Source organism: Rhineura floridana, chromosome 4 (genome assembly GCF_030035675.1).
Source record: "Rhineura floridana isolate rRhiFlo1 chromosome 4, rRhiFlo1.hap2, whole genome shotgun sequence".
NCBI classification, from domain to species: domain Eukaryota; kingdom Metazoa; phylum Chordata; class Lepidosauria; order Squamata; family Rhineuridae; genus Rhineura; species Rhineura floridana.
Window position 1 is genome coordinate 133,277,000 of NC_084483.1, and position 23,844 is coordinate 133,300,843.

Genomic DNA, 23,844 nt, shown 5'->3' on the forward strand with positions numbered 1-23,844 from the left:
TGGTAATAGCTGAGATTTACATGATTTTCTGAATACATGGCCAAAATTCCCTCCCTTGGTATCTTGTAGCTAAACTTCCCACCACTTTTAGGGACAGCAGTGGTGGCCCTTAAGTTCTGTATTAGAGGTCAGCAAGTAGAAGCCTCTTGTCCGAATTGCGCTGCGCTCCCCCAGATGGCTGTGAGGCAGAGGAGGTGTGTAGCAAGTGGTGTGTCTGACTTGTAAACTTACTCGCAGATCACTCTATGAGGTAAAGGTTGTGTTACTGATGTACCATCCTAGTTCTCAAAGTAGCATTGTGTTTCTGTATGGCCATGTTCTTAAGAATTCACAAGTAGTTCCCGATTATGCCTTCTGTGCAGATCTCGTTAATCCTTAATTGCACTTACAGTATTTTAAACAAGATTAATCATTTTAAAAATAAGCTTACAGGACAATTCTGTGGTCCCTCAGAGGGTGTCATAGGGTTATATGTGGCTACCTTTCCAAATAATCCAGAAACTACATACCAGAGCCATGTGAATTTGCAGATTTCCCTCCACGGGGGCTCCAAGTCCTCCAAAACATCCTACAAGTTTCAAAATTATCCAATTCCCCCAACACATACACAGGACAGGAGGAAGAAGATGCTAACCAAATGTTGGTTAAAGGAGCCACTTTGAGCATTGGAACAAAGTGAAGCTTAAGCAGTGAGGCTGCTAGTTTCAAGTGGTTTCTTCATACATGAAGGGCTAACCTGTCATTATTTTCTAGAAAATTAGTTCCTATTTGAAGAAATGGGCTTCTCTGGATGCAATAGTAGAATTGGACATGATGGGCTTGTTGACCTTGGACAACTTGCTTAAGCACTGCTTTGTTTTGAATAAAATGTAGCAATTTTTCTGATTTGCACAGTTACAGAAAGTCCAGACTGTTCAAGCTCACTGAAAACCATGTAGGGTGTGATGGAATATTCATAGTTTGCTAAATCATGTGGAAAACAAGTTACTTACTATCTTTATACTCAGGAACTATAGTAATGTTCTGTCCTTTTTTATTTAATTTTTACAAGAAATTACTGAACAAGAGCGTTTTCTGCTACACCAAGATACCCTACCTGAACAGCTGTTGTCCGAGAAAGAATTATATCTCAATGAAATGTCTGTATTAAGTGCCCCACAACTGATTGAGGTATGTACCACTAATTGTCCTAACAATATCATTTGAATTTAAGTAACCCTAACTTGGTTTTGTGTGCCTGAACAGTAGCATTAGGTAATCTTGTTAGTTAGTATTATTAGTTAAAATAATGATCCACCAGCCCGAACAAGTAACCTACGCTGATACCACCCTAAGCTGATAAAAGGCCCTCCTAGCCACTGATCCCACCTGCACCTCCACAAGCTGCAAACTTGGTTCTTCAGAGGAAGTGTAACCCCATTCGTTATTGGTCACAAACTGCCAACGATATCAGCTGATGCATTTGTAGAAAGATAGTATATGGGTCAGAGCATGGTGTTCCTCATCTCTATATACGGATGTGACACTTGGACAGTGAAAAAAACGGATAAGAGAAAAATCATTTGAAATGTGGTATTGGAGCAGAGCTTTGTGCATACCATGGACTGCAAAAAAACCAAATAATTGGGTGTTAGAACAAATTAAACCAGAACTATCACTAGAAGCTAAAATGATGAACCTGAGGTTATCCTACTTTGGACACATAATGAGAAGACAAGATTCACTAGAAAAGACAATGATGCTGGGAAAAACAGAAGGGAGTAGAAAAAGAGGAAGGCCAAACAAGAGATGGATTGATTCCATAAAGGAAGCCACAGACTTGGACTTACAAGATCTGAACAGGGTGGTTTATAACAGATGCTATTGGAGGTCGCTGATTCATAGGGTCGCCATAAGTCATAGTTGACTTGAAGGCATATAGCAACAACATGTGTAGATAATATTCCAGATAAGCATATGGCAGGGTCTGTCCTCTTGTACTTTGTAAAGAGCTATGGACAATTACCACAGAATATAAATAACTGGTTGTATCCAGTAGTGGGTTTGCACGAAAGAAAAATGTTTATGCTCATGCAAGATGGGCCATCCACTTGTCGCCAATCCCTCCTTCCTTCTCCAGATCTTTGGGCTATCTCATGCTGCTCCAGAGAGTTCCTGGAGGGGCTGCAGTGGAAGGGGACTGGCAATACTTGGGTGCCCTCCCTTACATGAATCTATGTGCTTTCTGGTAACAGAAGGCCGCTATTGGATACAATCCAGCCATGATGATGAAAGCCAGGATATCCTGAGTCTGTCCCAGAGAACTGACTTTTTATTTAAAACATTTTTCTGAACTATTAAGTCTTCGTGACCTCACCAACGCAGTCATATTCAGTAAACTTAGGTAAGGAATCTGTTGTGCAGTTTGAACCAAGAGACATAATACTCAGTGCTAACCTACTTCAGAAGGTGGTTGTAATAAAATGAGGAGGGGGAGAACAACATATGATGCTTTGAGCTACTTGGATTTTGGTAAGATTTAAATTAAAATATTCCATGCTTCAAACACCAGGAACATATCCCGTGTTGGATGAGCTGGCTATACTTTGACATACTCACTCCCACTGACCTCTGTATGCAGAAGCAGGTTTTGGTTATACACACATATCTAGTGGGTTACTCCAGCATTAATCTGTGCTTGCTTTGTGGCAAAATAAGTAACTGTGAGTGTTGGACAAACCCACTTCTGTATTAATGACAACAAGAGACTGGGAGCTTAGCCTCAAAGCAGTTTCTTGGTAAATACACTTCATTTGAATCCTTTTTTTAAGTGTAGGGACTGGGCAGGTGTGGCAAAAAATATATTTTTTAATTATTGAAAGCCCATAGTAAAAGTATGGCATATGTACGGTCATGTTTCCTCATCTGCATCCACATTCTGTGAAACCTGTCCTGCCTGGGAACCAAAAAGGAACCTGAATGTATCTGTGCTTAGGCATGACAATAGTATTACATAGGAAGTCTCTGTAAGCAGAAAGGGAGGAGTTTGTTTAACAGCTGCACTAAAGCCGGAACAACTCTGATGTTCCCTAACAATCTCCTACCTTGGTTGCCTGCCAGGCCACACTCTAACCCCTTGTAACAGCACGCCTTTTTCTTTCCACCCCTTATGTCATTCAAGTGTGTGTACATAAAATTTAAAAAACAGGTGCAAATATAAAACACAGCTATAATCTGAACAAAACTGCAGGTTACTTGCTTCAGTGTCTCAGCTGAACTGACAATTTAGATGGTATCTGGCATGCTCTGCCTTCAGGCCTACAGTAGTAGTCTGTATGATCCAAGCCACCAAGCCGCATTCCACATTAGATAGGAGAAATGCCTTTTAATGTTTAGCTTGTGGAGTACAATTCACTTTTGACTTTCCTCCCGAGTTCAACTCTCCTGAGGATATTGATTTTTCTTTCAATCAGCAGTTGCAGTTAGATATGGTAAAAATATAATTAAATGTCAATCTTCAGAAAAATGAGTGGACAGAAGTTTGGAAGAGGCTTTTCAAGTGATGCAGTTAACTGCAGCAGGGAGGAGAGGATGCAAAACTCTTCTTTTGTAAACTCTTCGGTTCACTTACAGTATCTTAGGTTTCTATATATACATTCACACATCATGCTAAAGCCATGGTTTAGCTGCCAGATCTGTACAAGCACACCCACCCTCTGTGCAGGGAGGAGGACTTTTTTGTTTTATTTAGTTTCCCTTAAAGTTACCTGGTTATGTTGTGTTCCATGGATTATGGTTTATTGTTAACTCTGATCAGCTTTCAAAACAACCCAGCATCAAGGCATGGGTTATGAGGCTGGTTTTTAAACTAACTGTAGGTAATGTTAAATCACAGTTCCTAGGTTAGATGACACAACAAGCCAATTTTAAGAGGAACTGAAAGTAAATATTTCCAAACCCTCCCACTGTTTGGAAGTGTGGAGGGGGGAGTGTGTGAGCTTACTGTGATGAATTCCTACTCATGCACATTGCACTAAACCATATTTGAATGCAACTATAGGCTTGGATCTTATTTCATGTTAAAATAAATATAAAAGTCTCCTTTGTGAGATTATGTTTGTAGGATATTGCAGGTGATATTTGTTTGCATATAAGCTGCCTTATACTGAATTAGACCCTTGGACTGTCTTGCTCAGTATTGTTCACACTGTGACTGGGCAGCAGCTCTCCAGGATTTCACACAGGTCTTTCCCAGCCCTACCTGGAGGTGCTAGGGTTGGACCTGGGGCCTTCTCATCCAAAGCAGATGCTCTGGCAATGATTTTTTCTGTAACAGAGTACTTATTGTGGAAGTATGTTCCTGCCCCAATAGTCTAGGAATGCTGCAGCCTTAAATGGTATGTACATTTGAAGCCTATCATATAGTGACCTTAGTGTAGTCTTTCCATTGTAATATGGATGGAATGCCATTCTAAAACCTTGACTCGCTCCCTTACTATAAAAATGTCTACCGTTGGATCAAGGTATATTTCAGTGAATAGGTCACAAGTTAGAAACCAGGGTGGTCCTAACTTACAGAGTTAACAAGGTCAGGTACGCTGTTTTGGAGTCTAAAACAATTTTGTGTTTCAATCTTTCATCCAATAGTTATACATATCTTCTGAGAACAGGAGGGCTAATGAATATGACTTCAAGAAGGCTCTTGATCTGCTGGAGTATATTGATGAGGTATGAGAATAAGAGTTTTGGTGATCTCCGATCAAGGAAGAATTTTTCAGTCTGAGTTTTTCCCCTCATCTGTGTAAAAGATTAAACATACCCTCTTATTTTTCAGTTACTAAAATAGTGAAGCACATCTAATGCTGACTATTTGCAATCTTTTTTAAATGAATAAAGGGTTAAGCCTGTGACAACAAAATAAAAATAGGAACCAAAGATGAGAATTCGGTTCCAGTGATGCCATTGTTTGATTGCTTTTTAAAAAGGAGTTGTATGCATGTTTTTGAAGAGTTGTTTTAGAATAGCTCTCAAAAAATTAACTGCACAGAATTTTGAATGAAAATGTTCAGAGTATAGTTCTTTTAAAGGCAATCTGTACAAGCCTCACTGGAAGCCCACAATCAAATCATTAGTTCATACCAATATGTGAAATTTATACTTTCTCACCCACCCCACTTCTTTGTAGTTATTGAGATCCCTGTAGAATTGTCAGATCATAATGTGCAGTGACAGAAGCCATAACTGGTAAATTCCCATTAGAGGCTAGGGTCAGGATCTAGTAATGTCCCAGGACCTCTTCCCAGTCCTCAGCCTTCCCCTGCATGAGGTTTCCATGTATTTTGTTTTTTATTATTTATTAAAATATTTCTGTATCACTTGATCACATCAAAAATAACACCTTTCTTCTCCCTCAAAGATTGAACTGTAAACTGTTTAGCTCTCTGAGCAACTGAACATTATGTAGCATCACCCCAGTTCAGTTGAGGCGTCCTTGCCATAAGCACAATACAATAATGATTCCTTTATGTATGTATGAATACATATCTATATGGACTTTGTGAGTTCATGCAGCCAATCACATTCTCTAGGATCAGTTCATTCTGACTTGTCTAAGTTAGGAAAGCAGATGGCTTTATATCTTCTTCCTTGACATCTTCATTCTGCCACAGTTTTCCCTGTCTGGTATTTCTGTTGGATATGTCTGTGGCTTGAGAGACTTTTGTACAAAGTCTCTATACGTATGGCTATGATGGAATAAAAGGCGTATTTTTAAATGAAGTGTTTTTCTGCCATACTCTACTAGTTTACAACTAGACTTCCTCCATAGTAAGCTCACAATTTCCTCTGCCCTGGTTCGTTAGTTGCCAAAAACCTCTTTTAAGACCTTCATTGTCTTTCAGCATAATTACACACACTTTTCCAGATACAGTTTGCCCCTAAAGCCCACTTCTCCCTGTCACTCACCTCCAAGGATACTGAGGTAGTCTAGGAATTTCTGACATTATTTTCTCTCCCCCCCCTCCCGCCCAGTCTTCAGGTCTGACTCCTCTCTCTTCAATCTCTCATTTACTTTCTCTGCTCTTTTGGTTTTCTTCCTTCTGGATGCTTGGGGTATAGGATACATCAGCTTCTTTATTTCCTGCCCTCCCTCCCTCCCATCCTCTGCCTCCCTCTCTTGCTAAAATCCTGTCTTTGCTATCCAGAATCCAGGTTCTTCACTGGCTGGCATTTTAAATAACTATCCATGCTCTCCACCTCTAGGTAGTCTCCTTCCTCATACATTACTCCCCATACTACTCAGGCTCATCTGGCATTGGCTCCCTTTTCTTATGGTTACCCTCAGATATGAGCTTCTGCCGTGCCGCTTCCTATGTAGGCAATGCTTGGTTCCCTCTACCTTCCCCTAATCATGTCATATTCTTCTTTCAAAAATACTTCAAAATAATATTTTCTAACCCATCCCCTTGAAAATTATCCCTGTTTCTTACTTCTGGACATGTTTTCAGCTTAAGTGAATTATTGAATTTGGATATAAACACAGTGTGTAATGTGTTTCTTTAAAATCTTCATTGTATTTTAATATGTGTATTTTCTTCTTTAAATGAAGGATGAGCAAGTGGACATAAATGATCTTAAACTGAAAATACTTTGCAGAGCTCTTTTAAGAGATTGGTAAGCAAACTTTCTTTTATTTAAAGTATTTTTGTCCCCACTCTTCTGCTGAAAAGGCTGCAAGAGCAGCTTACATAAAATCATTAACAAAGACAGGCCCTGCAAAGAGGCTTACAATCTAAAAACGTAATACAAAAGGAAAGGGGGGGATAAGAAAGGATAAAGAAAACATGCAAACTCTGGCACGAATTCTTAAATTTCTTATATTTATAACTTTCTTACAACAACTAAACCAGCTTGAATGGAAACAGCTCAGAGAGGAAATGATGAACTCATTTCTTAGCAGAGCTGATGGAGTGGCCATTTGTTGTAGCCATTCTAGGAAAACTTTTTATTAGAATTAATATTTTGTTAAAAGTTGTAATTTTCTTTAGGGCGCAATCCAACTTGCATTTCACTGGGCTGAGGGGAGTTTGATGTGGCAGATCTCCAGCTGATTCCTTGCTCAGCCAGGCTACACCAGCTAGCTCAGCTTAAACCGGTGTAGGTAAAGCCAATGTTAAGTCCAGAAAAAGGGGCATCCCGGAGGCATGTAAGGGGAGGGGCTGAGGGGAGAAGACTTAGGCCACATCCAACTCGTGTTTGGAGCATTCCTGCAGGTCCCAATTCAGACAAAAGTCAGTCTAAGAAAATAAATACAATAGAAGTCAATGGAGAGGGCTTACTCCCCAGTAGGGATATTTGAGAGAGCAGGCTTTTACATTCTGGTCCCTGTGCACAGCTCCCAGTTGAGCTGGTGTTCAGTCATCCCAGAGACTCCTGAATGGCAATTGGATGCGGTGGAACTTTACACCAGCTTCTCTTGCTCCAGCACCACTTACACCACCTTCTCCTGAGCTGGATTGCACTGCCTGTTCCTTATACCAGACTGAATATTTTATTTAAAACTTTTATGCTACACTTCATCGTATCTGAAGAGGGCAGACTTGAGCCTTGCAGGATCTACTTTGAGTGTTATTAGAATCCTGAGACCCACCAACTGGAGTGAGGTGCAAAAGACATTAATTTAGGATTAAAGTGCTGAACACAGGGATGTTTTGAGTGTTAGAACTGAGCTGAGCTCACAGTCCTTCCATACAAAAGTCTGTATCTAGTTACCCCATGTTTTCTTCATTTCAGCATTCAGGGAGGGGGAGTCATTTTGTTGTTGCTATTGTCAAACAATTGGGAGTCAGAAATCCTTGTCATTCTATTGCAGATCACTGAGAGATTCACCAGCAAAGCCTCTTCTACCATCTGCCCACCCATGGTGTATAGCATAAAACAGATACAATAAAAATTGCAAAGATAGCAAATAAAACTTTAGAACAGACTACTAACATTTGCTCAGTTGAATCAGTAAAATTATTTAAAAGCTTTCACCTGATTCCAAAATGACAGCAGTGCTGATGCCAGGTGAACCTCTTAAGGGAGAGCAGGGCATATCCAGGGCATCACTGTCAAAATCCTCTTCCTTGTTGATTATATTCTTTGATGGAAGAGGCACATGTAGAAGGGTCTTGGCAGATGACCTTAAAGAACTGGCAGTTTGATATGGGGTGTGGCATTTCTTAAATTATACTAACAAGTTGTATAGGCATGTGAAAGGTGCGCTTCTTCAGGCAGAAAATGGACTGCCTTCAAGTCGATCCTGACTTATGGTGACCCTATGAATAGGGTTTTCATGGCATGCAGTGTTCAGGGGGGGGGTTACCATTGCCTCCATCTGAGGCTGAGAGGCAGCAACTGGCCCAAGGTCACCCAGTGAGCTTCATGTCTGTGTGGGGATTCGAACCCTGGTCTCCCAGGTCATATTAAAGACACATCTGTAATAGCTTATCCATGTAGAATGTGTGGAATGATGAAATGTCATAATATTAATGTTCAAAGGTGACCTGGTTTGCACATCACATCAAACCATATTTAAATAAATTATGGTGTAAGTGAGCAGTGTGCACACTGCTGAAAATGCAGTCATGTTGCTCCTCCCAAGCTCTTCCTCCTGCTGAACTGCCAGGAAACACGGCGTGGTTTGTTTTATGTCTTTTGAACCTTGTTTGTTTGTTTCTTTCCAAACAAAACAAGAACGGAAGCCATGATTTGTTCTTGGCTTACCACTCATGGTTGTTTAGGGGAAACAAGCAGGCCTGGGTTTGGATAACATGATGAGCCAGGCCATGGCTTGTTTCCCAGCAGAAGGGGAGGAGTGAAGCGCCTGCAGTTTCAGCAGCATGAGAAAGAGCATGTTACTCATTTACATTAAACCATCGTTTATTTTATAACTGTGGTTTTAATGTGACCTGCGAATCAATCCAATCTCAGTAACCCTTACAATCATGCCATCAGAGAGGCTAATAATGTCCACCTATTACAGACTGGGGATTCACTTAAGCTTATCTAAGGATACCCAACAGGTTTTGGTGGAGCTGAGAGTTGGACTGTGGGCAACTAGTATCTCTTAACCATTATACCAAGCCAGCTTTTTTTATTCTCTGGCCAACTGAAAAGCAATAGTGGATTTCTTTCACACTTAGGAGGATTGCTGATTAGATTTTCTTCATGGCCTGTCCTGCATCAAGGATGGACAACCTGTTTCGCCCCTGGGGCCACATTGCATCATAGGGGAATTCAGAAGGCTGCATGCCAACAGTGGGCAGGGTGAAAGCAGTACCTTTCTTCTTGATAGTTTGCTTGAGTTCTGTGCTGTATGTATATAAGGGGCTTCTTTTTCTAATGACACAGCATGAAAATACAGCAAGTTGCTGATAGATTTGTTCCTCCATCAGGAGCAGGACTCTGCAGCCATGTCTCTTCCCTGCTGCTCAGCAGTTTCCCACTGATCAGCATGGGAGAAATTTTGGTTTCAAATTCTGCCAATCAGCTGTGGCAGATCATGGGGAGGGGAGACAACTGAGCAGCAGGGTAAATGGCACTGCACAGTGGCCAGGGCCTGTGAGGAGCAGCCAATAGGCCAGCTGGGATGGCCCAGAGGCCTGCATCTGTCCCACAGACTGGGAGCTCCCCACCCCTGCCTATTCCACACATTCATTTATGGAATTGTCTGCAGTTTAGAAAGCATTTGAACTGACCTTTATTGAGTATAAATCCAGACATTTGAAGGTGGTCTTTCAGAGTGTGTTTTTGTACGGGATGGTGTTTAGAATCTGTCTTTCTGTTTGCAGATTGTTCCAGACAACCCCTATGACAAAAGCCCATATCCCCCCTTTTTGTTTTCAAAAAGCTAGTCAGCTTCTCAGCGACAGTAGGTTCAACATTGGCTGAATTCCTAAGACCCCGCAAGACTGAAAATTTTGAGCAAATGTATGAAGTACACTTAGCAGCCCAGTCTGTACAGGTTTACTCAGAAATCAGTCCTCTCTAGTTTAATGGAATTTATTCCTAAATGTGTCTATACAGGAATTTAGAATTAATTATTTAATAAACTCCAAACTGGGAACAATTTTAAGGACTCGCTGAATAAAAATCACTGTTCACAAAATAGTACATGAACTCTGAGCAAACAAATTTAAATATAATTCTGTCAAGGTTTGATATCCAAGTTGGTGGATCAAACATTTGTTGGAATCTGATCTATATTTGTCCAGTTGATAGAACTGTAGATAAAATAGCTATGCAAGAATAGTCCTTATTCTGAAGAATGTGCCAAGGCATCTGCAAACCATTGCACTGGATACTTTGAACTACCTGCCTGATAGGGATGTGCATAACCCTTTATGCTTCCCTGCTTCATAGCTATATATGGCAGTTGAATTCTTGGGTAGTACCCTGAGGCTTGTGGGGAACACTTAGTGACTTCCTAACATAGTAGTAGACTGTGTTTCTCGCCTTCATTTTGTTCACTACTTTGCCTTGAGTAGAAATGGAGAAGGAAGTTATGGGAAAACGTATCCATCCTCCCAGCATGCCTAGTTGTTTAGTGCATCCTCTTAGCTTCATATACATATTTTAAATGCAGTAGCAATGGAACTTAAATATGATTTTCTCTTGTTTGCAATGATTTTAACAGTGCTTTTTTAAAAAATTATTTGGAAATATACTCCTCTCTCAATAAGATTTTCACTTGTATTGAATTGGGACTTAGAATATGGTTTCAGAGTTCTCTTGGCCTAACACCTTGCAACAGAGACATTTCTTACAAGGCAGATCCAGGCAGATAGTTAACATGCTAATAATAAGAAAATTAGCAACTGACAACTCTTTCAGGCATAGATGTTCTCCAAGCTGTCAGTATAAGAAGCATCATTAAAGGTACTTCAACATGAAAAAGCTGATTGTGCAAACTGCACACCCTTGCTAATACTTGATTGGTCTATTTCTGTACTATAGGTTACTCTTAAAAATCTTGGGGCCAGACCTACTAACACGTCTTTGTATATATCCTGCAGAATTTGGAAATGCATCATGTTAGATGTAAGGAAATCCTTATCCATAATGTGATTCATATAATATTTTACTTTAATCTTTGTAATATGAAACATGTATTTTAACATTAATAATACTGGCTTCAAAGATGTAAAATTGAGTAAGATCATGGTAAAGGATACAAGGCAACTGCAAATAATCCAGATCTCAAAATATACATAAAGTAGTATAGTGGGAATTCTGATTTAATGTTTTATCTAGTCTTATTAGTTTTGATTTTACTGTTTTTAATTTGGATTACAGTTGGTCTAGTTCAGAAGACAGAGATGATCCAATTGAAGCATCTAAAGACAGCATATTTGTCAAAATTCTACAAAAGCTCTTAAAAGAAGGTATGTTTTGTTTGAAATACAATCAGAAATAAATTACATGTGAGTCCTCTGCTTAAAAATATACTTACATCAGCTGGTAATACCTGTCTTATTACTAGTAGTCAAGATTTAAATACACCTACTGGCAAAATTAAAAGTTCACTATGAGCAGAAAGGTATTGCCAAATCTGGTTTGAAAATGTAACTTACCCATTGATGATAGTGTTTGATAAAATTATCACTGTATCCCAATCCTAGACAAGTAATTCTGAAATGTAGGTAGACATTTCCATAATCACTAAACATTTAAATTTACAGTACCTAATAACTTTTTTCCTGTTGTAGGAATTCAGCTGAGTGAATATCTGCCTGAGGTGAAGGACTTAATGCAAGCAGATGAACTTGGAAATTTAAAATCTAATCCTTACTTAGAATTCGTACTGAAAGCAAATTATGAATTATATATCTATAGGCAGACATGAGATAATTTTGAATTTTAGAAAGTATTTCTAAAGAATGAAACAGGTTTTTTTACCTTATGTAATGTTTTTGGAATAAAGTGCCTACTATAAATAAGAACATATCTGTCTTTAAAAAGTTAAATAATTGGGTGAATGTCTATAGAAGGCTTGGTGGCATTCCCATCTTTGAAAGAAGAAAACTTTTGAAGCTAAAGAAAATTGTTCTATGCCAATTTGAAACAGCTTTTAAGACATGGTTTGGAACAGACATTTTCTCTTGCTTCCATAATCCAGTTTCTAACTTGTGCTTCTCTTCTGTAAGTGAATGTATACATAATCATCCATGCAATTTTTCATCTATCCATTTACGAACACAGTACATGTCCACAGATATTTTATTCATAAATAATTAGACTTTTGGTGCTCACCACATTGATAACACGATCTACTACCATCTAGGTAATGACATGAAGACTAGAAAGTAGTTCTCCAAGTGCCTCTCCATGAAGAGTCTCTTCTCCATTTGATACCAGGCTGTTTTGGGTTGTTGGTTTGCTGTACAATCCACAAAATGTATAAATGCTAATGCTTAAAGAGCAGATGGACTAATATAAATCAGCTTAGTTGTTTTAATCTGACAAATGTCACAGGAGAATCTTTCCTACAAACTGCTAAACGTACACAGATTGACTGCAAAGCAAGTTACATTCCCTTACATTTTACTTTAGGCTTTGGCTAAATGCCTGATAGAAGAACTTGATCCAACAGCTGAGAAGGTCACAAGTTAAATCAGTTGAAGAGAGTCCAATTTCTAGTTTTAAAGCACAGCTATCATTCCATGGCTTCCCTTCTTGCTGTGCTAATACAGCTCTAAGAGTGGAGGAGCTGAATGTGTTTGGAAGAATAGACTTATCTGGAGATGTTCTGATGAGTGTAGAAAAGAAATGCATTAGCACTACTGGAAATAAATCCAAAGCACTGCATAGCAGAGAGATTCAATATACTTGATAGTTCAAATTAAGTAAAATATCTGGTATTGTATGTAGAGAGTAGTGAAGTTAAAAATATGATATAAAATGGACAGTGATAAAATGAAATCTTAAAAAAAATAAAGAATGTGTCTCACTAGCAGCCTTTATCAGCTTCATTTCCCTCCTAGACTTTGCAACTTAACTTTGGGTTGTATTCAACTAAATTCTACTCAGAGTAGACCCACTGAAATGAATGAACTAAATTAGTCATGTCCATTAATTTCAGTGGGTCTACTGAGCAGCAATAGCATTGAATACCACCCTTTGTGTCTAGTAATGTGGACTGATGGTTCTGCTGGAATTTCTCTCCTCAATTTGTCTCTAAAGTCTAGTTAGCTTCTTTTTTGTATTTAACACTGAAAAGTGCTATTTAACACCAATCTGGTGGAAATTATGTTACCACTATTTGAAGATTTCCATAGAGTCAATTGGGGTTCCCTGACCCAATGTCATTATTGGAGTACATAACTATTTTTGACCAGAATGTATTTGTGAAAATGCACTGTCCAAATATTGGTTATACAGTTTTCATGGAGATGTACAGCCCCATCCTCTGCACATTTACTCAGAAGCAAGTCCCACTAAATTCAGTGGGGCTTCCTCCCACATAGGTGTGCATACGATTACAGCCTTAAAGGGTGAAATCTGTAAGAGTAGTCTCACTTATTTGGCAGCCACTAGAACGTGTCACTTAACTACTTCAGCAAAAGACTGATGTACAGACAGTCCCTCTCCTAAAATTGTGTATGCTAGCAAACAAATATTTACAATGGGGACATGGTTGCTGTTGCATATGTGTAGTGTCAAACAATAATGAAATATTAGTGTGTATGCTTATAAATGTTAAGTTGATCAACAAAACAAAAAACAAATCAAGGCAACTATGTTCTACATCAAGCTTCTTACATACATGCACTCAAAGTTCCCAATTCCATTATGTTTTAATACATCAGTATGCATTGTAATGTGCGTGGTGTAACTGCATACTGCATTTGCAGTTGCTTATCTCTCTACTACTTGAACAAAAAAAGCATGGAGTCAGGCAACTAATTTTGCCCTATTCAGTGACTTGTTCATGCCCAGTGGGGGTCACCTTGACCCTGGTTGCTTAAAAGACTGCAGAGGCATGCCAGGTAATAGATTTTGTTTTGGGGTTGGGTTTTCAGTAAGCATGGGGTTGATTGCGGGTTTGAACCTTCCCATATGAATCTAGCATATGGTAATCAGAAGTCATTGATTTTAAAAAATGAATCATATCTGAGTATACCCACAAAATACTTTACTATAGTGAGATTTATCATTAATATGAATTCCTCTTACTGGAGATTAATCTATGTACATTTCTTCAATGTCAGTCAACCTTTTAAACAAAGGAGGCAACATTTGCAGCAAATTATGCTGATCACTTCTACTGGATTGGAAAGATTTATTTCAACAGGCTTTCCCAATCGACTAAAATCATTTAGCTGGGTGGAGAAGTTGAATTAATACCTGATTTAACTACCAAAATGTATAATTTTTTTTGTTTTAAAAAGCAGATGTTGTACTCTTCTGAAAACATATAACTTTAAAGTAGGAGGGAAGTTGTAAAGTTGTTCCTTTAAGACAGACTTGAGAAACTACAGCAACTTTTCCTATGGAGATTGGCTTTACTCTTACCCCAGCTCTCATTGCTACATCCTTATCCCCATTCCACTTGTACTCATTAATTCTAAACTGCCATTTTTTTTAAAAAAAGGGGGGGGCTATATAAAATATACTGAATCATAGATAGTAGAGTTGGAAGAGGCCTGCCTGTAAAGCCATAAAGTCCAATCCCCTGTTCAGTGCAGGACTCCCAAGTTAAAGTAATGCCCACAGGCGGCTGTTCAGCTGCCTCTTGAACCTCCCTGCAATCTTACAATTATAAGATTAGAATTCAGTGCGGCTTACTTTCAAGCAAAATGGCACATGATCAGGATCATGACCCTTAAATAATAAACAGGTGCCATCTATGTTGTTTTTTCAGTGACTACGAAAGACCTTCTTTCAACAAGCCCTTTAAGTAAATACAGTCTGCATCTGTTGTTGCTTTGAGATTTTTTTTAAGATGTTTTAAATATGTTTTTAGTGCTTTATCATTTGTTTGCCACCTTGGCTCCCTTTGAGAGAAGGGGCAGGATATAAATTTAATAATAATAATACACACCTATATGCATTGAGACCAACTTCAGAAATGGCAACACTTTCTCCTATGGAGATCAACTCTTACCTAGCATTTTAAAGAATCCAGTGTAATCAGAAAGGAAGGTCATGTGTTTTTTTAATTTACAAGCAAATAAAACATACAGATGGGTGTGTTTGCATGTATACAATATGTGTTAGTTGCCAATGGGTGGTCTCCAATGTTAGTTTTACTCAGAGCAGACCCATTGAGATTAATGTGCTTAAGTTACTTGTGTCCATTAATCTTAATGGGTCTGCTCTGAATATGACTAACATTGGATACAACCCAATGTAAATATTTTCCCTTGCTGGTAGACTGATGAACTTTTTTCCCTCTCAACATTTGGAAACCATTAACATTCACAGATTTTATTTATTACATTTTATTCCGTTCTTCCTTCAAGGAACTCAAGAGTGGCATACAGGGTTCTCTATCTCCTTTATTTCACAAACACTGTGCGATATGCACAGGTGGGCAACCTGTGCCTGTTCCAGGTTATGTTGGATATCAATTCCTATCAGCCCCAGTTAGCCAATAGTTAAGGATTATAGGAATTGCAGTCTAGCATGATCTGGGCCACAGGTTGCTCACTCTGGTTAAGTCTAAGAGCTATGGTGTGATTGGCCTACGGTCAGGCAGTGAACTTTACAGATGAATGAAGATTTGACCCCTTGTTTTCAGAATGCTAGTCTGATTTGTTGATGAAGATGAAAGCTTCACTATTAGTCTACAAACCAGGATAAAAATTATTTCATGTGTGATGAATAAAACAATGTGATTTTTGACAAATCTATACCTGAAGAGATAGAAATATGGTCACACAGCAGCAGCCACCACACAGTTTTGTCTGTAATCTCAATTTATATAAATCTTACCCAGGGCTGACCCAGCCATGTAGCAAAGTGAAGCCAACTTTGGGCAGCACCAGAAGTAGAGGAAAAGAGACCCAGAGTTCTTTATGAGGTCACAGTGTCTTCTATGTATGAACTGCTAAAGCATCGCTTCCAGCCAAGCGCTTTGGGCACCAGACTCTCAAGCATACTGCTGCCATGCCAGTAATAACCAATATATATAAAAATGCATAAGGAACTGAGCTACGCTTGAAGTTTTCCCAAATCATATGTCCAAACCTCTGGGAACATGGCCTCTTTGAGACATCACACCCAGCCATTGCTTTGATAGAGCACAAGATGCCAATAGTCAATGTATACAACTGAGAATGTACACCCTACAATGAGCCTTGGACCATCATACATCCAAAACACCAGGGGAGTGGCGTCTATAAGACACCACAGAATTGCAGCTAGTGCAACTACATGTGGGTGCAAGGCACTTTCAGGTGATGTCAGTAATATCCAATACATGAATAAATGATAAAGAACTGGGGGGGTGATGCCCCTATAATGTTTGTACAGTATTTATGGTAAGTAGAGTGAGTTGGGAGGGGGGGAGTACATGTGATGGAATGTTGAGGAATGCTGTGTTGTGATTGGCTGAGAGTCTGGGCGGCTGAACATAAATATGTGAGAGACAGTTGAGAGTTGATGTGGGTCAGTTGGGAGAGCTTGGTTTTGGGTTTAGGGGCTGAAGAGGGTGGAAATGTTTTTAGGCTAACATATATGTAATAAAAGTAACTAAGTTGAAGAATGTAACCACACCCATGACAACTGAACTTACAAGTAATCATGTTTATTCCCTGTGTTATTCAATAAATCTCTTTGGTTTAACAACATGCCTGATCCTTGGCTGGATACATACAGTGAAGGGTGGGCAGAGCAAATATCAGAGAGGAAACAGTATCTATGGTGGCAGTGGTGAATGATTAGTGTAACAGCAGCAGGTATCCAAGGCGACTCAGGGCTGTAAACTTTAAAGACAGAAGGTTACACAGGAGTTGTGGCCTGAAAGTGTACCTAGACACTTAATATCAGTCTGCTAAAGGAGGCGACTAAAGGCAAAGTCTCAGGGCAGCATTGCATTACAGTGTGTCAGGTAGTGGTGCCTAGTGGTGGGATTGAGAGACATATATGCTGGGACCAGTGTGAGAGAGGTGGTGGTCTGACAATGTGCACCTCACACTAAACCTTGGGCCACCCCTGAATCATATATCCACACTTCCAGGAAAGTTAAACTCAAAGAGATGCCACAGCACCGTATACAGCCTGATGCTTCCTTGGGGCACAAGGCACTATCAAGCATAGTGCCCCCATGGCAATACCCAGCATGTGGAAGAGTGGATGAGGAAAGGATGTGTGCTTCTTGCCGTAAGTGAATGCACTGAATGGAGGATCTGCCAGCACCTGAAGCTGTGCTTAATGTTGTTCCAAAGAGCATGAGCTGCCTAAATGTGTCTGCTTGAAGAATGGACACACATGCACTGGTGGTGTGATGATTAATTTGAAGACGAATATTTAAGACTAGATGTATTCAGGAAATCTCTATCAATGCTGTATAATATGAGCTTACATGATATGTTGATTGGGAGGTTTAGAAACATATATCAAAGCATATATAATGCATTCCATTTGGCTGCAGTGCCATACACACTCTCCTGGAAGTAAGCCCCATTTCATTCAATGGGACTTTCTCCTAAATATTCTGAGTAGACATAGGCCCCATTTGCACTGTATATTTCAAACGTTTTTATGCCACTTTAAACAGTCATGGTTTCCCCTGAAGAATCCTGGGAACTGCATTTTGTCAAGGGCGCTGAGATTTGTTAAGAGACCCTTCAGAGAGTTTCAACTCCCAGGGTGGTTTAACAATCAACCTCTCTTCCCAGGGAACTCTATGAATATTACGTCTGTGAGGGAAATAGGGGTCTCCTAACAACTGTCAGCACTCTTAACAAACTACAGTTCCCAGGATTCTTTGGAAGAAGCCATCATTGTTTAAAGTGGTATAATACTACTTTAAACGGGTAGTCCAGATAAGGCCGTATTTAGATAGGAATGCACTGCTGGTGCCTTAGTTAATGCAGGGCATGTCTAAGACCAATACGTATCCACTTTGAATAATCAAAAGTGGTAATATATAGTTATTTACAAAAAGTATAAAATATGTTTTTAGCCCTTACTAAGTTTACTAAGTTTTAATTTGTTTCTATTGCAGAGCAAAACATGTGTATCTGATTACCTTTTGACAAAATATTAACCCCCAAAGCTTTGTGAAATATCCATTAACAAGCTTTTCATATACAGAATTCTTAACAAAATAAAATGAACTGGGGGTGAAAGGTTGATATAGTTAACACTGCAATTATACAGAAAACAATGACTTCTGCAGGTCTATCACATTTCACTGCTCTTGGGATATAGGCCTTTATAGAAATCATGTTTAGTTTTATTAATCACATATGCAAAGCATTTACTATTTTTGGTAAAGTAGCTCAAGGAATAAGTATCTTTCTAAATCTGAACATTTAGAAATATGGGTCTTATTTACACACAGATTAACACAACTGAAGTGCAGTGAATCAACTTAGTTGAATAATATAATTTTGGTAAAGTATTACATTTCCAATGGAAAATCCTGACTTTTTTTTTTAAATGCTAGCACCATGGCATAATTGCAGTGTGAGATGATGGTGCCTTTATAGTACATCTCTTCTATCAGGGGTGAGGAACCACAGTCCTGAGGACCAAATGCAGCCCTCAAAGGCTCTCCATTTGGCCCTCGGGTCTCTCCCTTCACCACAACACTCTCCAGAAACACACACAGCCATTTCCTCAGACCACACCCCTAACAGGCCCTGCTTTGCATCCTCACTGGGTGATTTTGCCTTGAATTCTGGTGCCTTTTGCTTGCCTCAATGGAGGCCTGGGTGGGTGGGTGGAAATCAGCCTACTATGCAAATGTAAATTTTGCATTTGTTGCTTTGCCCCCTTTTGCCTCTGGCTGCTGTGGTCCCAAAAGCCTGCCCAGAAGGGAATGCAGCCCTCAGGATGTAAAAGGATTCCTCAGTCCTGATTATACTGTTGCGCACCTCCCCAATCTCCAAGTGGTGAGATTTCAGGGGTCCCTGCACTTCTCCAGGGTTTGGTTTCCTTCGGGAAGAAGGTCAGTGGAGACTGCGGTGTCTTTATGAAATATGGTTTATTTATTTACACACATTCCAACCTGAGCTTAGAATGGAGGGTTTCAAGGCATCAGCAGTCCAATATCCAGCTTTTCCATCTGGGTTGCAGGAGGCATCCTAAAGCCATGGTGCAGAGGGATAGCCTCTCTGCCTGCCTCCAGCCCCAGCCATTCTCTAGACAATTCTAAAAACACTCAAAGCACAAATTTCTGCTAGCCACCAGGAAGGTGGGGGGGGGAAGGCTCTCCTGAAAAGTTTCAATGACAAGGATCTTCCTGGCCCATTCACCAGTTGCTGGGCAACTGACAGACCCATTATCCTATCTGGCCACTTTATTAGCTTAACAAAAGAGACTCATCTGACCAGCAGAGCGAGTTCCTCATTCCAAGGCACAGGATTCCATATCAGAGGTTGGTAGGGGACCCACAGGAATCATCCATTCCAACCCCCATACTCATAACAATATATACCCACACACATACACAGTTCCTGTAGTCCTTCAAATGTGTTAGTCATACACAAAATTGGAAGTGTGCCATTAGAGCAAGTCTTTATACCAAGGCTGGGAAACTGGCAGCCCTCAAGATGTTGGACTCCAACTTCCACTATCCCTGACCATTGGCCATGCTGTCTGGTACTGATGGGAGCTGGAGTCCAACAACGCATGGGGGGCCAAAGGTTCCCCACCCCTGCTTTATACCACTGCTGCTGTGAAAGCCTATAGTTTAGCCAAAAGTGAAAACATGCTACCAGTGCTACCCTAAGGCCAGAGTAGTTTGTAATCTGTGAGCATGCTGCCCAGAGATGGAATTAGTATTGGATATAGGGTTCAGCATCCTTATGGTTTTTCACTTTTGGTGATGTGTAGGATACTGCAGTTGCAAGATTCCTGGACTGAGCAAGGGATGGGATTAGACGACCTCCAAGGTCCCTTCCAACTCCAAAATTCTATTATTCTGTAACAAGTTTTCTAATCTGTATTATTGTGAAAACATGTTTAAATATGCATCTGCAATGACTGGTGCAATCTCCAACTGGATATGCTATAGGGGGAGTTGAGGCTGGACTTGTGTTCCATATTACATTTTTTATTATTTATTTGTTGATTTATTAGATTTATATCCCGCCCTTTCTTCCCTTAGGAGCCCAGGCGGCAAACAAAAGCACTAAAAACACTTTAAAACATCATAAAAACAGACTATATTACAATAAAACCACCATTAAAAACATATTAAAACAAAACATCTTCAAAAATATTTTTTTTAAAAGCTTTAAAAACATCTTATTTAAAAGAAAGTTTAAAAACATATTAAAAAGCAATTCTAACACAGACGCAGACTGGGATAAGGTCTCAACTTAAAAGGCTTGTTGAAAGAGGAAAGTCTTCAGTAGGCACTGAAAATATAACAGAGATGACACCTGTCTAATATTTAAGGGGAGGGAATTCCAAAGGGTAGGTGCCACTATACTAAAGGTCTGTTTCCTATGTTGTACGGAACGGACCACCTGATAAGATAGTATCTGTAGGAGGCCCTCACCTGCAGAGCGCAGTGATCAACTGGGTATATAATAGATAAGACTGTCTTTCAGGTATCCTGGTCTCAAGCTGTATAGGGCTTTGTACACCAAAACTAGAACCTTGAACTTAGCCCAGTACTTAATGGGCAGCCAGTGCAATTCTTTCAGCAGTAGGGTAACATGTGGACGATACCCTGCCACAGTGAGCAGTCGCACCCCCCCCCATTTTGCACCAGCTGCAGCTTCCGGACCAACCTAAGGGTAGCCCCACATAGAGCGCATTACAGTAATCCATCCTGGAGGTTATCAGTGCAGGGACAACAGTGGGCAGGCCGCATCAACTGAAACGGTTCCCAAGAAGTTGCAGCAGACGTTGCACTGGAAACCAATTGGGGACTACAGTAGATGTGGATGGGGCATCAAGACTGCTACGGAGGCAAGCAACTTTACCCTCAAAGTGCCTTGCAAACAATTCACAGTGGGCCTCCGAAGGGTTTAAAACTCCATTTCCTGGAGTTGATGTCAACAGACTCCTGACAATACAGAGAAGCTCCACCTGACGGCTACTTGAGGATGCGACGGAGGCAGAGAAGTGGGCTTTCTTTGCTGCCCTCACCACCACACAGTAGGCACGGTTATGATGTTTTACTCATGCCCAATCAGCCTCACAGCACATCTTTCACCACTTGCGTTCTAGCCGCAGTCCAGCCTGTTTCATTGCCCTTAGCTCACTGGTGTACCAAGGTCCAGACCGGGCTCCACAATGCTGGAAAGGGCGCTCAGGGGCAACCATGTTGAGAGCCCAATGCACCTCACTGTTCCACAGCATGACAAGGGCTTCAACAGGGTCACCTGCTCTATCTACTGGGAACTCCCCCAGGGCATTCAGGAATCCAGTGGATTCCATTAGGCTCCGGGGGCGGACCATCTTAATCTGTCCACCACCCCTACTGGGAAGGATCGGAGCCATAAGTCTAGACTTCATCAGGAAGTGATCTGACCATGATAATGGGGTGACATCCATCCCCCCTATCTCCAGACCTCCCCTTTCTCATCTGGAGCAAAAACCAAGTCGAGGGTGTGCCCTGCCCTATGCGTCGGGCCAGTGACAACTTGAGACAATCCCATGGTCATCATGGACAGCATGAAGTCCCGAGCCAGAACACTAGAGGCAGCCTCAGCATGAACATTGAAATCACCCAGCGCTATTGTTCTGGGCTCCTCCAACACCACAGCCAAGATGGCTTCTGCCCGCTCAGTCAGAGAAGCTGCTGGGCAGCAGGGTGGGCGGTACACCAGCAGCAACCCTAGTTTACTGTCTCCTCAGCCCAACACCAGGTGCAGGCCCTCACAGCCAGCTCCAAGACAGAGTGGTTTCCTGGTGACAGAGATGGAAGTTCTGTAGACCACAGCAACTCCTCCCCCCCCCCATCCCTGCAGCCTGTGCTGGTGTTGCACCGAGTATCCAGGTGGGCAAAGCTGGGTCAGATCAACTCCTCCCAGCTCACCCTCTGAGGTCTCAGTAATGCACACCAAATCGGCAACAAACCATGATTTGATGATGGATGAGTGTGGTTTTATTGTGTACCGATTTGGCATTAAACAACAGCACACACAAGCCAGTGGGCACAGCAGATGGGCAATGAGGAACCTGTCCATGAGAGGAGTGGGAGCAAGAAACAAGACATAGATAGCCTTGCCCTCACTTCTATGGTAGTTCACCACCACCCCATATCTATACCTCCCCTTATCTATGATCACTGAAATTGGGGTAGCATCACCCATTTTACCCTAACTTGTTGTCTATGCTCTGGTAACCTCTAGGATAGATTACTGCAACATGCTAAACATGGGGCTTCCTTTGAAGACCGTTCCAACTGCAGCTAGTGCAGAATTCAGCAACCAGATTGTTGACTGCGACTAGATGGTCTGAACATAAAACATCAATTCTGGCCCAGGTGCATTGGCTGCCAATTATTGTCTGGGTTTAATTCAAAGTGGTTTTGATTTGCAAAGCCTTGGCTCAGGACTCCAATCGCTCAGGGACAGCCTTTTCTCATATGAACCTACCCAGATCCTGTGATTGTCATCAGAGGTCCTTCTCTGTGTTGCTGCTCTCCAGGGAGATGTGAAGGTTGGCAAAGTGAGAATGGGCTTTTTTGGTGGTCGCTACCCATTTGTGGAATGCTCTCCCTAGGGAAATATACCTTTTGTTATCACCATAAACTTTCAGATACAAGGCTAAGACACTCCTGTGTGCCTAGGCTTTTGGCTGTTAATTGGGAACATACTGTAATGAGACATTTTTGTGGGAAGTAATGAAATTATTATTATTATGCTTAGCAGAAGCTGAATAAATTATGCATATATATGTGCACTTGCATAATTTAAAGAAGTTACAATATGGTTTTTTCTCAGTCCTGCCTATGAGGTTGTTGAAAATAATCAGGGTCTGTTAGAAGTGCTGCAAGCATAGCTGTTACTTCCTCTTACTTTTGGCACAGTGCTTGGACTGTCCTCCTAAGGTATCCATTCAGTTCAGTCCTCGCCATAAGTGGCTGGTGTCATGGCCCATCCTAAAGGGGACTGGACTTCCACCCTTTCTCCAATCCCAAAACTGCCATTAACCACCTCCATGACCATAACTAGATATGAATCCCTTTAGATTTTTTTTTTTAAGTCAGTGTACCCAAGCGGTATAAATAGCATACAGTGCAGCAGGGCCCATGGTGTATGGTAACTGTTCACTGTAGTCTGGCAGCGAGCCAGACCTCAGATATTTATCATCCTCTATATATAAAACTGATTTTGCACAGCATTTTAAATTATATTAATAAAAAGGCCACATAGTGCTTAGCAGCCTCCCAGCTTCCCCAATCCCAACATCAAAACCCTATGACGTCTCTCCTGATCTGTGGCACAGTTAATCTTGTGCAAGTCTTTCAACAACCCTTTCTCATACAATCTTACACAGAAGTAGAATTCACTGAGCTCCAGTCTACTAGACAGCTCCTTTAACAGGCATGTATCTTGAGAACTGGTGTTGTGAGCCAGAAGAGAGAGGCCATGATTGTCTAGCGCACATCCTAATTTCCCATGGATAAATATTTATTTAATTCACATAGCTGTTGAGAAATTGAAAATGGAAATGGACTGCCTTCAAGTC

The 23,844-nt window shown here is 40.7% G+C and overlaps 1 protein-coding gene and 1 long non-coding RNA gene across 8 annotated transcripts in view; one reads left to right on the forward strand and one right to left on the reverse strand.

Moving 5' to 3' along the window:
* NUP133 (nucleoporin 133) overlaps nucleotides 1–11,963 on the forward strand; it is a 45,419-nt gene extending 33,456 nt beyond the window's left edge. The window contains exons 22-26 of the mRNA XM_061624481.1: nucleotides 1,052–1,170; nucleotides 4,627–4,707; nucleotides 6,587–6,651; nucleotides 11,317–11,405; nucleotides 11,730–11,963. Of these exons, the coding sequence (XP_061480465.1) occupies nucleotides 1,052–1,170; nucleotides 4,627–4,707; nucleotides 6,587–6,651; nucleotides 11,317–11,405; nucleotides 11,730–11,866 (491 nt within the window). The 3' untranslated portion in view covers nucleotides 11,867–11,963. The remainder of the gene's footprint in view (nucleotides 1–1,051; nucleotides 1,171–4,626; nucleotides 4,708–6,586; nucleotides 6,652–11,316; nucleotides 11,406–11,729) is intronic.
* LOC133383558 (uncharacterized) overlaps nucleotides 1–23,844 on the reverse strand; it is a 30,691-nt gene that overhangs the window by 4,657 nt on the left and 2,190 nt on the right. Inside the window, exons 2-5 of one of the 7 annotated variants that reach the window (XR_009762330.1) lie at nucleotides 22,749–22,871; nucleotides 12,274–12,400; nucleotides 11,595–11,652; nucleotides 4,556–4,776 (exon numbers count right to left, since the gene is read on the reverse strand). This is a non-coding gene — a long non-coding RNA (uncharacterized LOC133383558). The other 6 variants (XR_009762329.1, XR_009762332.1, XR_009762334.1 and 3 more) reach the window with 6 other exon arrangements.